This window comes from Girardinichthys multiradiatus, chromosome 2, assembly GCF_021462225.1.
Source record: "Girardinichthys multiradiatus isolate DD_20200921_A chromosome 2, DD_fGirMul_XY1, whole genome shotgun sequence".
NCBI classification, from domain to species: Eukaryota; Metazoa; Chordata; class Actinopteri; order Cyprinodontiformes; family Goodeidae; genus Girardinichthys; species Girardinichthys multiradiatus.
The window spans coordinates 47773104-47785559 of NC_061795.1; the positions used below are offsets into that span (position 1 = coordinate 47773104).

A 12456-nucleotide genomic window follows, 5' to 3' on the forward strand; every position below is an offset into this window, starting at 1 on the left:
ATTAAACTACTAACATTAAATTCTGGGCTTTGGTCTGGATTTTCCACTACATGTTTATAAGCGGTCCGAGTCTGGCCACCTATTGGGGAAATATCTGAAGGTGCCCCTGGTTCGGGTCCTTTACCTGCATTCAGGGTTGGGCCAAGGTGTTCTGGAGCCTTGAGCAGAATTTGATTTTGGGCTCTTCTTGCTGTTGAGAACATCGCCTCCACTAACCGATTCAGTGCAGATCTGGTGGAATGTGGGAGAGGGGGCTGAGCTAAAAACAATCATGGATAATTGGTTATTTTTATGAAAACTAACAAAAGATTAAACTAGTAGCATCAGACTGTAACTATGGTAACACAACAATCAAATGATGATTTTCTTTGCACTTTTACAAAGTAACTTGCCAATTTGTATGAATCCTAAATTACAATTTGAAACAATTTAAAATCTTTTAGTTTATGAATCCTGAAACCATCAAATTTAATAGTATTCTCACTCTCAAACAAATCTAAAAAGTTGGTTGTGTTAAAAATTCAAGCATTTATGGGAAGCCCCCTGATGGTTTAGATGGATCTTGGCAGCAGCTTAGCTCGCTTATGCTTTGGGCCGGCTCTGCCTCCATTTTCTGTCATGGACTAGGTAGGTATGGGTGGGAAAAACAGCGAAAGTCCAAATCAACCTGCAGAAAACCAGAAGGACGCAGAGCTCTGAGCTGATCAGGGACTCTGCTGTAGATCTTCCTCCTCCTCTTCCTCTTCCTCCTCCTCCTTTCAGCGGATGAGCAGCAGCAGTGGATGCTCTCAGAGCGGAGAACAGCGCTGCAGCTCCAGGAGGAGAACTCTGAGACCAGCCGCCGGACTGCGGGCTCCTCCTCCTCCTCCTCCCTGAGGAACAGACTCACTCTGGAGTTCAGGATCAAAGCTGAAACTTGTGAGTTCGGAGGACGAACTTTCGGTTCGGCATGGCGTCTCTGCTGAATTCCGCCTGCCTCATCTTCTTGCCTGTTGCTCTGCTTCTCAGTGAGTACTAAAAATGTTCTGGTTCTGTTAGAGAGTGATTTGGGTTTCAGTACGGAACTTCCTTCTGCAGCAGGGATGGCTGGGGAGTAGTTTTTGGAATGTGCGGTCCTGGAGCGCTGAGACACAGGACCGGGATGGTCCATGGCTCTGTCCTGCAGACAGCGGAACGGGGTCCGGGTTGTTTCCCACGTTTCCCTGCTGCATCCTGCTGGTGGTGCGCTGCAGCTGCGCAGCGATCCGCGCTGAGATGGACGCTAAAAAGCTGCAGGTGCTTCATGGTTGTTGGTGCAGGAGGAGGAGAAGGAGGACCTTCGGCTTTTTTGAACCGTGCAAACAGCTGCTGCATGGACTGAACCGGCAAACTGTTACTTTTTCCGCGTTTTAAAAGTTAATTCAAGTGATAAATGTTCAGTTCAGATCTAACTGCGCACAACGAGGCAGTAACTACTTAATAGCTACCAAAAGTAACGCAGGTTTGGAGCAAACTGTTAATATTCCCCACACTGCACAGAATTACGGAAAGCCAAATGTGCCACAAATCCATTGTTAGGTAATTACATTTTTATATTTGAATTAAAATAAAATTATAACAAGATATTCAATAGGTCGAATGCGAACACTGATTAAATAATTCATTCATTCATCTTCTATACAGCTTCTTCCATAGTGGGTTGCAGGGAAGCTGGTGCCTATCTCCAGCAGTCTATGGGCTGGAGGCAGGGTTCACTCTGAACAGGTCGCCAGTCCATCGCAGGGCAACACAGAGACATACAGGACAAACAACCATGCACACACTCATTCTCACCTAAGGGCAATTTAGAGAGACCAATTTACCTAACAGCCATGTTTTTAGACTGTGGGGGGAAGCCGGAGTACCCTGTGAGAACCCACGCATGCACGGGGAGAACATGGAAACTCCATGTGGAAAGACCTCGGGGAGGGAGTCGAACCCAGGACCTTCTTGCTGCAAGGCAACAGTGCTACCAACTGCATCCCCCAATAATGTTTAAGAAATTAATTTAAAAATGCATTTGTTATATTTTAATACTCTTTGTACTTGAAGACTATAAAATAATATCAGCTGCCAGTGTGGCTCATCAAACAGACCCTAATACCTGATTGGATAACCTACAGGACTTTTAGCCCCTCCCACGACTTGGATGACAGATTAAAATTAATTTAGGATGTTAGCATTAGATGGTTTAACAACTACTGACATTCATACATCAAATACCTTTTATTTAAAAATAGTAATTATATAACATTTCACTAAATTATCTATTACTTAATTTGCTTTCAGTTTTGATCCCACTACGATATAAATCTGAAATTATTAAGTAATTCATTTATTGATATAAAACAAAATTGTGGCACTTTTGGAATTCCAAACCTCTTAAGACCCTCTCTTCTCACAATGCTGAAAACTGTCATAACTGAATCTCTGAAGGAGAAAACAAGGTTTACACTGTAGATGTCTGCTATAAATGTCCCTGTTTTTCTTGCTGACTATCATAAAGCTCCTGTTTTCTCCTATTTCACAAAGCTTTGGCTGCTTTTGGATTAGGTTATTGATGAGCTTTCATGTCCCTAACGTATATCCCCTCATCCACAACTAAAACGTTGCCAGATGTTGTGAAACACTGAAAAAAACTCCAGATTGTGGTCCTGTTTAGGTTTGTTTGTGATGGAAGCAGAGAAGAAGGATTCTCCTTTAACCGCCTGGATTTCTACGAGACTTTTAAGCACAGCTGCCTGCACCCGTCGAGTTAGTAATCATTGATTCGTCTATTCGTTGCATGTGTTTGTTCTCCGCTGAGGGCTTTCTCTTTCCTTACAGATCCTGAAATCAAAGAACTTGCATTCATACAGAAACTGTTAGGATCAATTTAACGACTGTCTGACTGATTTCTGTTGAATTGTTGCCTTGTGCTGGGTCCAGTGCTTGGACTGGATGCAGAAACTGGTTTCAGCATCAGCAGATTTTGGGACACGTGGGGATTAAAAGGTTAGAGCTATTTGAGCCTTCAAACTCAGATATTTTTCTGTGTACAGAAACCTTGTTAACATGTAATTCAAAGGGTTTGGATGTATTTTGTTTGATATCATTGTTCTTTTCGGCAGGCAGATAAAATGAAGCAGACTCGTCTTCAGGGCTGGATGACTTTGATGTCTCTGCTCCTGCTTACCTGATTTAAATTAACGGGTCATTGAGGAGCTCCTGCAGAATTAGAAAAAACTAAACCTTTTGAATAAGGCTTGATTATCATGTATGTGACATATTTAACTACAGAAAAAATTTATGAATTGAACATGTTTTAAAGAAAAGGTTTATGCAGTTCGATACAGAAGCGTTGCTCTTGTCTGTCATGGTGAAGGGGAGGCTGAGCCCACAAGCATAGCTCTGGATGTAGTGGTCCATCTATGTTCTGAACCACTAGTAGTGGTTCTAGCATGAATGCTGCCCTGGGAAAAGCCCGTCTTCTGTTTGAGTCACAATAGATGGTGGTTATAGAAAAATATAATGTGTCGGGAGAGAGTAGGTTTATTAAGCAGTCTTCAAGTATATGAAGTTCATTTCTCCTCACCCATACTGCTGAGCTCGTTCAATATTGTGGCCTTTTCTGACATTTCTTTCCAAAACAGCCAGCACCATTGCAAAATTACACAGTTTGCTTAGAGGCAGCACTAATTACGTGTAATTTCTTTAATTCAAATATCTGAAAATGTAATTTTGACTATTCCTAATTAAGTCTGAGATATCTTGAATTGTAATTATGGATGTGTGACCCTTCAAATGATGAATCCAGGATGTCATTTGAGGTATCTTTAAAGGCATTTTGATTCGTCAAAATGTGATTGAAGATATCCTCTGAATGTAAACACGGATATCTATCTGGATAGTCAAAATGTAATTGTGACTAATCAGAACTCATTTTTAGATATCCAGAAAGTACCTAAACATAGTCAGACGCAGCTGATTTGATGTTAAAATGGCATGCCATATCCTTGTGAACCTCTGACCCCTGAAAGCATCACGTGGAAGACCTGCTGTGGAGGACTCATTAGAGAATGTGGTTGGACTTTGACTTCTGATTACACAGCTTCAGATGTTTTATGGAGAATTGGAGACCTTACTAACATTCTGTGGGAATACGATCATTTGATGAAAGAAGATAGAAGCAGAGTGAAAAATGTTTTTTAATCTCATGTTTTTATTGATGCTTTTCCCAGATAAACCATTTGAAATATTTCAAATAAAAACAGGTCAGTGTTTGACATACTAGTTCAAATATATACCTACACCCATACTAATACTGGGTTAAATGTGGGTTAGCAAGTTTTCATAGCCATCAGCAAGCTACTGGTTGGAAATTTGACCACTCTTATCAGGGTTGGTAAATTTCTGTCTGCTGGGACAAACCCGGAGACCACGCGCAGGATGGGGACGGCCATGTTCATGCGTCTAGTTTAAACCTGCAGTAAAAGTCAATATTTCATCCATTTTGTGCAATTCAACACTGGCAGCAAAACAATCCCATGGCATGATGCTGCCACCGCTATGCTTGGCAGGTGGTGCAGGATTCAGCAAACAACTCAACTTTTTTTCTTCTCTGGCCTAAAATTCACCTTTTAAAAAATATCTGTGACTATTTCACTTAAAATTAGAAGACAAATAAGAGGTCTTGCATTTTATGTTTTTTCAGTAAATTTTTCAAACCTATTAGTAAAATGGAAATCAGAAAGGAGTGTACTGCTCCCTGCAGGTTAGAGGTCAGTCTCGTCCTCAGACGGAGGAGATCTGGGACCTCCAGTATCTTGCTGTCCTGTCTACGAGCAACAGTAGGATGACATCGTGGGACCTCATCTGCAGTAATGTAGACATGACTCCAGTCTGCTATGATGACAAAAGAGCTGAGCCTAAAATTAAAGCTCTTGATTTACCGTTTATGTTCGATCTTCACCTGTGGTGTTCAGATATGGATCATGGCTGTAAGAATGTGATACCAGACACAACCAGCTGAAAATGAGCTTCCTCCATGTGAAGGACAGGCTCTGTAATAGGTTCGTTCATCTGATCTTGGGTGCCTCCATTTGAAGGGTTTCTGGGCACATCTGACTGAGAAGAAACTTTGAGGCAGACCCAGAACCCACTGGAGAGACTATATTTCATCTGGCCCGGGAACACCTCGGGATCCCCAGAATGAGAGGGTGAGTGCCGGTTACCCAGGAGACCGGATGATTGGATGGATTATGTAAAAATAAATTCCTGAATTTCTTCTTTTCTTTTTGCAAGAACATGACATCAAGTGTGAATTTTTCTGACTCTAATCTGGAACTTTAAATGCTGCATTGTATTTATCGAAGCACGATTTATAAGCTCAACATTTGTTCTTCTCATTTTAAAGAAAGATTTTCAGCTTCTGCAATCCAGCGGTCAGTGTTGCACTGCACCTCTCTGCTTTGTGCTCATTAATCTTCATGATGTTCTGCTGGAGACGTCAGAGAACAGAGGACGTAGATCAGCTTCCCATGGGACGCTGGCACAGTGGGATGAAAAGGAGGCAGGAAAAAATTCCTGCCGATGGAGATAAATGATAAATGAACCACATCTGTCCCCCTCCTCTGTTCAGCAGGGTCTCCGGAGACCCCCTCAGTGCCCTGAATACAAACCTGACCAGGAAACTCTGCTGCTGCTGCTTTCTGTCCAACATTCACAGAGTTTGTCAGGAAGCATTTTTGTTATATTTTGTCACAGGAGACTGTTAAATATCCACAGAACCAGAAATACTTTCAGGCCTGAGGTGGAACCAGTCTGGTAAACCTGAAGCTGTTTAAAAGTTATGTTGTTCTTGGTGTATTTTGTGATGCTATTTCTCAATTTAAAATGATTCAAACTAATGCAGTGATGCATATGAATCTGGGGAAGTAGCATTTTAGAGGATTTTCAGAACAAATGACATTAAACGTCTTGATGATGTTAGGAGAAAATTATATATATATGTATATATATATATATATACAGAGAAAGAGAGAGGGATTTTTGGGGCTCTGACATGTTTTGATTTAATTCACAAAATCAGAACCTCCAAGTGTGAAAAAATAATCCTCATTAAAACCAATTTAAAAGTCACTGGAAAATCTGCCCGCCTTCTTCCTTTTTGCCATATTTCCGCTCTCGTGTTGCATTTCTCCACAGCCACATTCATCCTATAATTTCAAACTTTCTCTCATCTTCCCCCCTCTGTTTCTTTCATGATTTCATTTTGGTCCCTCTCGCTTCCTTCTGTCCTTTTAATCATGGATTTTCTAATATTGATAAATCCTGTAACAATAACCCTGAACCACTTCTAAATAATTGAAAAGGTGAAGTACTTACAGAAGTATTCTACAAAGTATATATTTTATCTTTTTAATTTTACTGTCATAGTTTAAAAGGGGGTTACAGAAAATCATTGGAGAGAATAAAATTGCCCTAATTTTTCTTTACCATAATATGTCTTGGCAGAACGTAACTGCATGCATCAGGAGTGACAGCAATCAGAGGAAACACTAAAACAGGAGAAGTGGAGCTTGGTGGAGTGGTTAGTAGCACTGTTGCCTCACAACAAGAGCATCCTGGGTTCAAATCCCAGCTGGGGCCTTTCTGTGTGGAGTTTGCATGTTTCAGCTTGGGCACTCTTCAGTTCTCTCCAGCTACTCCGACTTCCTTGCGCTGTCCAAGACAATGCGTGTTAGATTAATTTGAATGGGCTTCGGTGTGAGGGTATGCATGGATCATCGCCAGTCCTGTCTATGTTGTCTGAAATGGACACTAACCAGAGAGCTTTATGTGCATAATACTTTTTATGCATGACTTTAAGAGTGTAAAACACAAGCTTTGGTGATTTGCATCAATTATTTATTTATTTGTTTACAGCTGTGAAAAAACGACAAAAACCTGTGTTTTGTGGACATATTTGTGGGTGTGAATATAAGTGCCAATTTTAACAAAGTGGAAATATTCAATGAATTTAAATAAATATAAAAAAACCTGAACCATTTTAAAGGTTTGTCTTGTGTTAAACCTCAGACATTTAGTTTGATTCCTAACTGCTGGAGAGTGAACATCATGATGAGATCCAAAGATCTGTCTTAGGCCTTCAGAGAGAAGATTGTAGTTTTGAGTCTGGTAAGGGATTTAAAGAGGTAGAGTTTGAAATCAGCTGTTCCACTGGACAGAAATTGTTTGCAGGTGGAAGACATTCGAAACAACTGCTAACAAGCCTAGGCCTAGACATCCAAGCAATTTCATCGTGAAATTAGGCTGCAAGATGTTAAAAGTAGTCTACAAATTGTCCTCATGGAACCTACGGCAGGTTCTTGCTGCAGGTGGTGTGAAACTTAATGTTTGTCTAATCAGATAGAGACTGAACAAGCTAACTTTTATGGGAGGTGTGCGAAGAGGAAAGCTTTGTTCTCAAAGAAAAACATGATGGACAGAAAACCGGACTTCTGGAATAATGTTCTTTGCCCAGATGAGTCCAAAAACAAAATAATTTGGACACCAGAACAGAGGATAAACCAACAACAGCATTCCCAAAAATGAACCTCATAACTAATGTGAAGTATGGGAGTGTAAATATATTGTTTGGGGATGCTTTGCCATAGCAGGACCTGACCTGCTCACCATCAGAATTCACCATGAAAGAAATTTAACGTGAGGGTGCTTGAGAAAAATATGAGAGCATCTGTGAAATAATTAAAAACACTGGATGACACCACTGTCATTGATCTGACCAAGGACAGTGACAAGTCCGCATATTTAAGCCAATATAAAAAAAAAAGCTCTTTTTAGTTTTTAACTTGGTGGCCTTCTTTAGCTCTTGCTACAGAAAAAGTCTGATTCCTGAGGATATTTTCTTAGATTTTTTTTTTTTTTTTTTTTACTTTTCTGCCTAAAAAGTTCCCAGTTTAGACAGATGACCCTGGCTTGGCATTTCAAACCATTGTGATATGAAGGGATTTACTCAGCTTCAGAAAAGGAACCATATTTAGTAGGTTTGGGAGAACCAATCTGAGACATAGACTGGCAAAACAGAGTTCTTTAACAATAAACAATCACAGGATCAATTGCTGGATCGCGGAAAGATCAGGTCATGGACGCTGGCAGTGTAATAGACAGTGAAACGGAGAAACAGAAGAATGCAGCAACGGACAGTGAAAACCAGGAGCTTAAATACTGAGCCTGGGTAGAACATGACAAAGAACCCGAGGAGCTAATCAGTGGAAATGTGGAACAGCTGTGGTAGAATCAAAGCAGTGAAACTGAGGGAGGGAGACTAATTAACACAGTGGGAGCTGAATTAAGACGCAAACAAACTACTAACCAATGGAAAGACTAACACTAATCTAAAAATACACAGAGAACAGAACACAGAGGAATGAACTAGTATGGAAACACCTTACTAACTATAATTAACAGAGAAATTAACTGTATATGGCAAGACTTCTAGAAGATAAACAAACAACACAAACACCTGTGGATTAGGACAGGAAATGATATTGCTGCTGTTTGTGTTCCTCAATGTACAACGACCCCAGAAAACTGCTTTAAGACATTGTTTATACCTTCAAATGAGGAAATACTGCAAAAATGTCTTTCTTTCAACAAACCTGTTGGGAACACTGCTAACCTATTTATTTTAACTAATGTTTTGTGAATTTTTGGAGTTTTAAATGAGCTTTTCCTGTTAGATCCTGAAGGAAATAAAAATACATTTTATGAATGTTTAATAGACAATAAAATATTTTATCCATGCAATTCCTAATAAAAAAGAAGGATACAAAAGCTGCATTTAGGTGTTACTTTGCTGTATAAGATAAAACTACAATAAAATGTTGACCCATCTTCATCAGAAATTAATATTTTCAAAGGTTTTTGCCCCCTGTGAGTGTCTCAGATTTGTGTCTCCACACAGAAGTTGATCTGAATGTGGTTTCCAGCAGATGCTGCTTGTTCCTTTCAAGGTTGAACAGAATAAACAGAACTATATGCAGTTACTAGAATATCTTTTAGCCTTTATGTTTGCTCCAATCAGTCTAGACAATTTCCTCCAGTCTTTCAAAGACCTTTCACCCTGAAGAGACTTTGTTGAATACTTTTATTTTACTAGCGATCCTAAAGAAGTTTTGTTGGCAAAAATCCGATCGAAATACACCAATAGTCATGTTTTGTTTAACATATTTTATTCCAGTGTCCTATATGAACTTTAATGGGTTCTTCTGACATGTAGCTGCAGAATTGCATGCATATCGTTGCTTCCATATCATTGGGAGTTTGGATAATTACAGAAACAAGTGCTTGATGCATCCTACCTGTTTTCCTTCTGTCTTTATCCTTCAGCTTCTTCTTAGACCCTGTTATGCAACATTTTCATTCTTCCTTTTATCTCCTCCCTCGTCTCTTCTTAAGTGTGCCTCTCATCTTCCTCTAAAACCCCCACCACTGTATAAATGATAAGTGGCTAAACACAGACTCACTGAAAGCAAAACAGGTAACATTTGCACCTGAATGTTGTTCGGGTAAATAGTTGATGTGGGTTCATTTGACCGTAACTGTAGAAGTTGGAGGTTGAGGTTTTGGATTCAGACATTTCCAAAAAAGTGTTAAGTTGCATCGGTCACACAAGTCTTAACTCTTCATAGCCACAGAATTCAAGGTCAGGCATAAAAAGACAGTTTGCAGCTGCTTTTTAACACACAAACACACACACACACACACACACATCTAAAGTAGAAAATGTCCTCTACCCGTATGACTAATTAAATGAATCTCACACATTAAATGTGTGGTCATGTTTGCTGGGATGCATCTTCTCTTTCATGCAATTATTCCTCTGAGTTTCTGGAGGAAATCATGGTGCATAAAGGCAGTTATTCCACTCAAATTATATTATTGATCTTGTTATCATAGCAAACAGATATTTTTACATCACTGCTTTATAAATGCTGCTTCAAACTGCAGGCGATTTTGTTTAAACTGTCATAATCTTTAGTTTTGTGTTGTGTTTTATTTTGTTTTGCTTCCCTTATTCAGTCCATTCCTTAAATGTAAGTTTCCTCATGTTTAAAACGTGTATAGATTTCTGGTGCATCATGACAGTTGTTTTGTCTTCAGTGTTGGGATTCCCTTCCGTGTTTTCGTCACCTCGCTTTCTGATTGCGTGCTCATTTGTCCTCCGGGAACACATGTTAAACATCTCTGATTTGTGGTCGGAGCAGTCTTGATGTCCTTCCGAGCAGACTAGATCATTCTTAAAGCACCACACACGGCAGGAATATCTCATAAGATTATCTTTAGAGATAACTATGATCGAGGCATGTCGGAAGTGGAGGATTGGGTCAAAAATCAGCATAATTATCCTGCAGTGTGAACCAGGCATAAGAGTGGTCAAATGTCCAGCCAGTATGATTACTAGAAGCTTGATGATGGCTGCTAAAAGCATGTGGTTGAGGTGCAGCTCGCTGAGAAACATTTAACTAAATATTAGTGGGGCAAACGCATCAATTCTCTACGATTATCTTTAAATTCAGTTGTTCAAAACATCACACAAGTTTGGTTTACTGGACAATTTTCTGTTAAATAAATCATCTGTAGCCTTAAAATAATGCGATATTAGATTCAAGCCAATGAAAATGTATGTAAGCTCTCATACAATAAACCAACAATAAATATTGTTTGCATGTTCATCAATAAGAAGAAAACAATCCACAGTTAAACCAAAGTAATAATGGAATGAGCGACTTCTCATCGAGGTGACTGAGAAAGTTAGAGGATGGGAGCGAGGCAAAGAGAGTTCAGGACCTGTATTTATCAAGGCTGTCAGGAAAAAAGGCAGACCATCATGGATCACTGGCCGCAGCCTCTGGACAATTCAATTTAATGTGATCTGAAGCCGACAAAAGTGGTCCGCCCCACCTCTGGAAACTTTGACTAAAAGCCGCCGAAGAGCTGTGTAGATGGGATCAGAAAACTGAGACGCAGTTATTGCACGAAACTTGCAACTTTGTGAGGAAGAAATAGGTTGGAAATCTATTTTACTCTTTGGCTTGAGGTAGGATTTTGTTATGAGGAAATAAACAGAGACAAGGAGGTGCGTTGTTGCAAATGATGTTCATCAGTGAAAATGTAATCAGGCATCCCTCTAAATGGGCTGGAAATGAGATGGAACTTATAAAAGCAATAAATGTCGAGATAATGTAGCATCTTTAGATGAAAATATGCTCATCAGCTAGATAGAGCAGTACTGAAGCTCGGGTAAAAAGCTTTCACACAGCTTCTGGTTCATGAATGCTTCTACTGCAGACAAATAAAGATGATTTCGGCCAGTCGATTGGACCTGAATGATTAATAAAGTCTAACATGAAGAGTTTGGACTGGTTTTTGTCCAGATGCAACAGCTGTTCGTTGATTATAATGACACGTTCTGGTTCCTCAATAGAATGTAATGGGCAAGGACTATGGACTGGTTCTGATATTCTGTCACTGTGGTTGTATACACTGCTCAAAAAATTAAAAAAACACTTTAATCACAGTATAATATGAAGTCAGTTAAACTTCTGGATCATTAATCTGGTCAGTCCCGTAGTAGAAGGGGTTGTTCAATTCAGTTTTATTTATATAGCACCAATTCACAACACGTCGTCTCAAGGCTCTTCACAAAGGGTTTGGTATGGTGCGAGGTTGTTGGAGAGGTTAGATTAAACTACTGAGTGTTAGAGTTTGGACATTTTAGAATGGGCTATGAGTAGCTGTACTAAGTAAAATAATAAACTGATAAAGTTTGTCCATCTAGAGCCCACTGGTGGCCATTGTTATACTAAAAACCACAAGGATTGGGATACCTCTCTCTGTCAGACTGATTATAACCATTGGAAAAGAGAAGGGGTCATACAGGTAGCAGAAATGGAGGGTGTGTTTGGACCTCAACCATAACTGAGCCGGTTTAGGCTAAACCTGACTCCCCCTTACTCCATCCAACAGGGAGGGAAGAAGGCAGTGGTATTCAATCGAATCATATAGATTTTAAGTCAGGTACATACAGTGCACTGAGATTCCGTTTTTTATTCAAATTGGATAAAACGTTTTTTTATCTAAGGAAACCCAGCAGATTGCATCGAGTCAGAGATTTGTAGCAGTCACTCCTCCTGGATGAGCATGTAGAGACAGTGGACAGTCACTGGCATTGACTTTGCAGCAATCCCTTATGCTGAACATGCATGTAGCGACAGTGGAGAGGAAAAACTCCCTTTTAGCAGGAAGAAACTTCCAGCAGAACCAGAACCAGGCTCAGTGTGAGTGGCCATCTGCCACGACCGACTGGGGGTTTGAGAGAACAGAGCAGAGACACAAAAAGAACACAGAAGCACTGATCTCAGGAGTGCTTTCTATGGGAAGGAAACGTAAATG

General features: G+C 39.9%; 1 protein-coding gene across 1 annotated transcript in view; it reads left to right on the plus strand.

Annotated features, from left to right (window-relative positions):
* The first annotated feature begins 663 nt into the window (after positions 1-663).
* nrn1la (neuritin 1-like a) overlaps positions 664-12456 on the plus strand; it is a 118435-nt gene continuing 106642 nt past the window's right edge. The window contains exon 1 of the mRNA XM_047384411.1: positions 664-1007. Coding sequence (XP_047240367.1) covers positions 950-1007 — 58 coding nt within the window. The 5' untranslated portion in view covers positions 664-949. The remainder of the gene's footprint in view (positions 1008-12456) is intronic.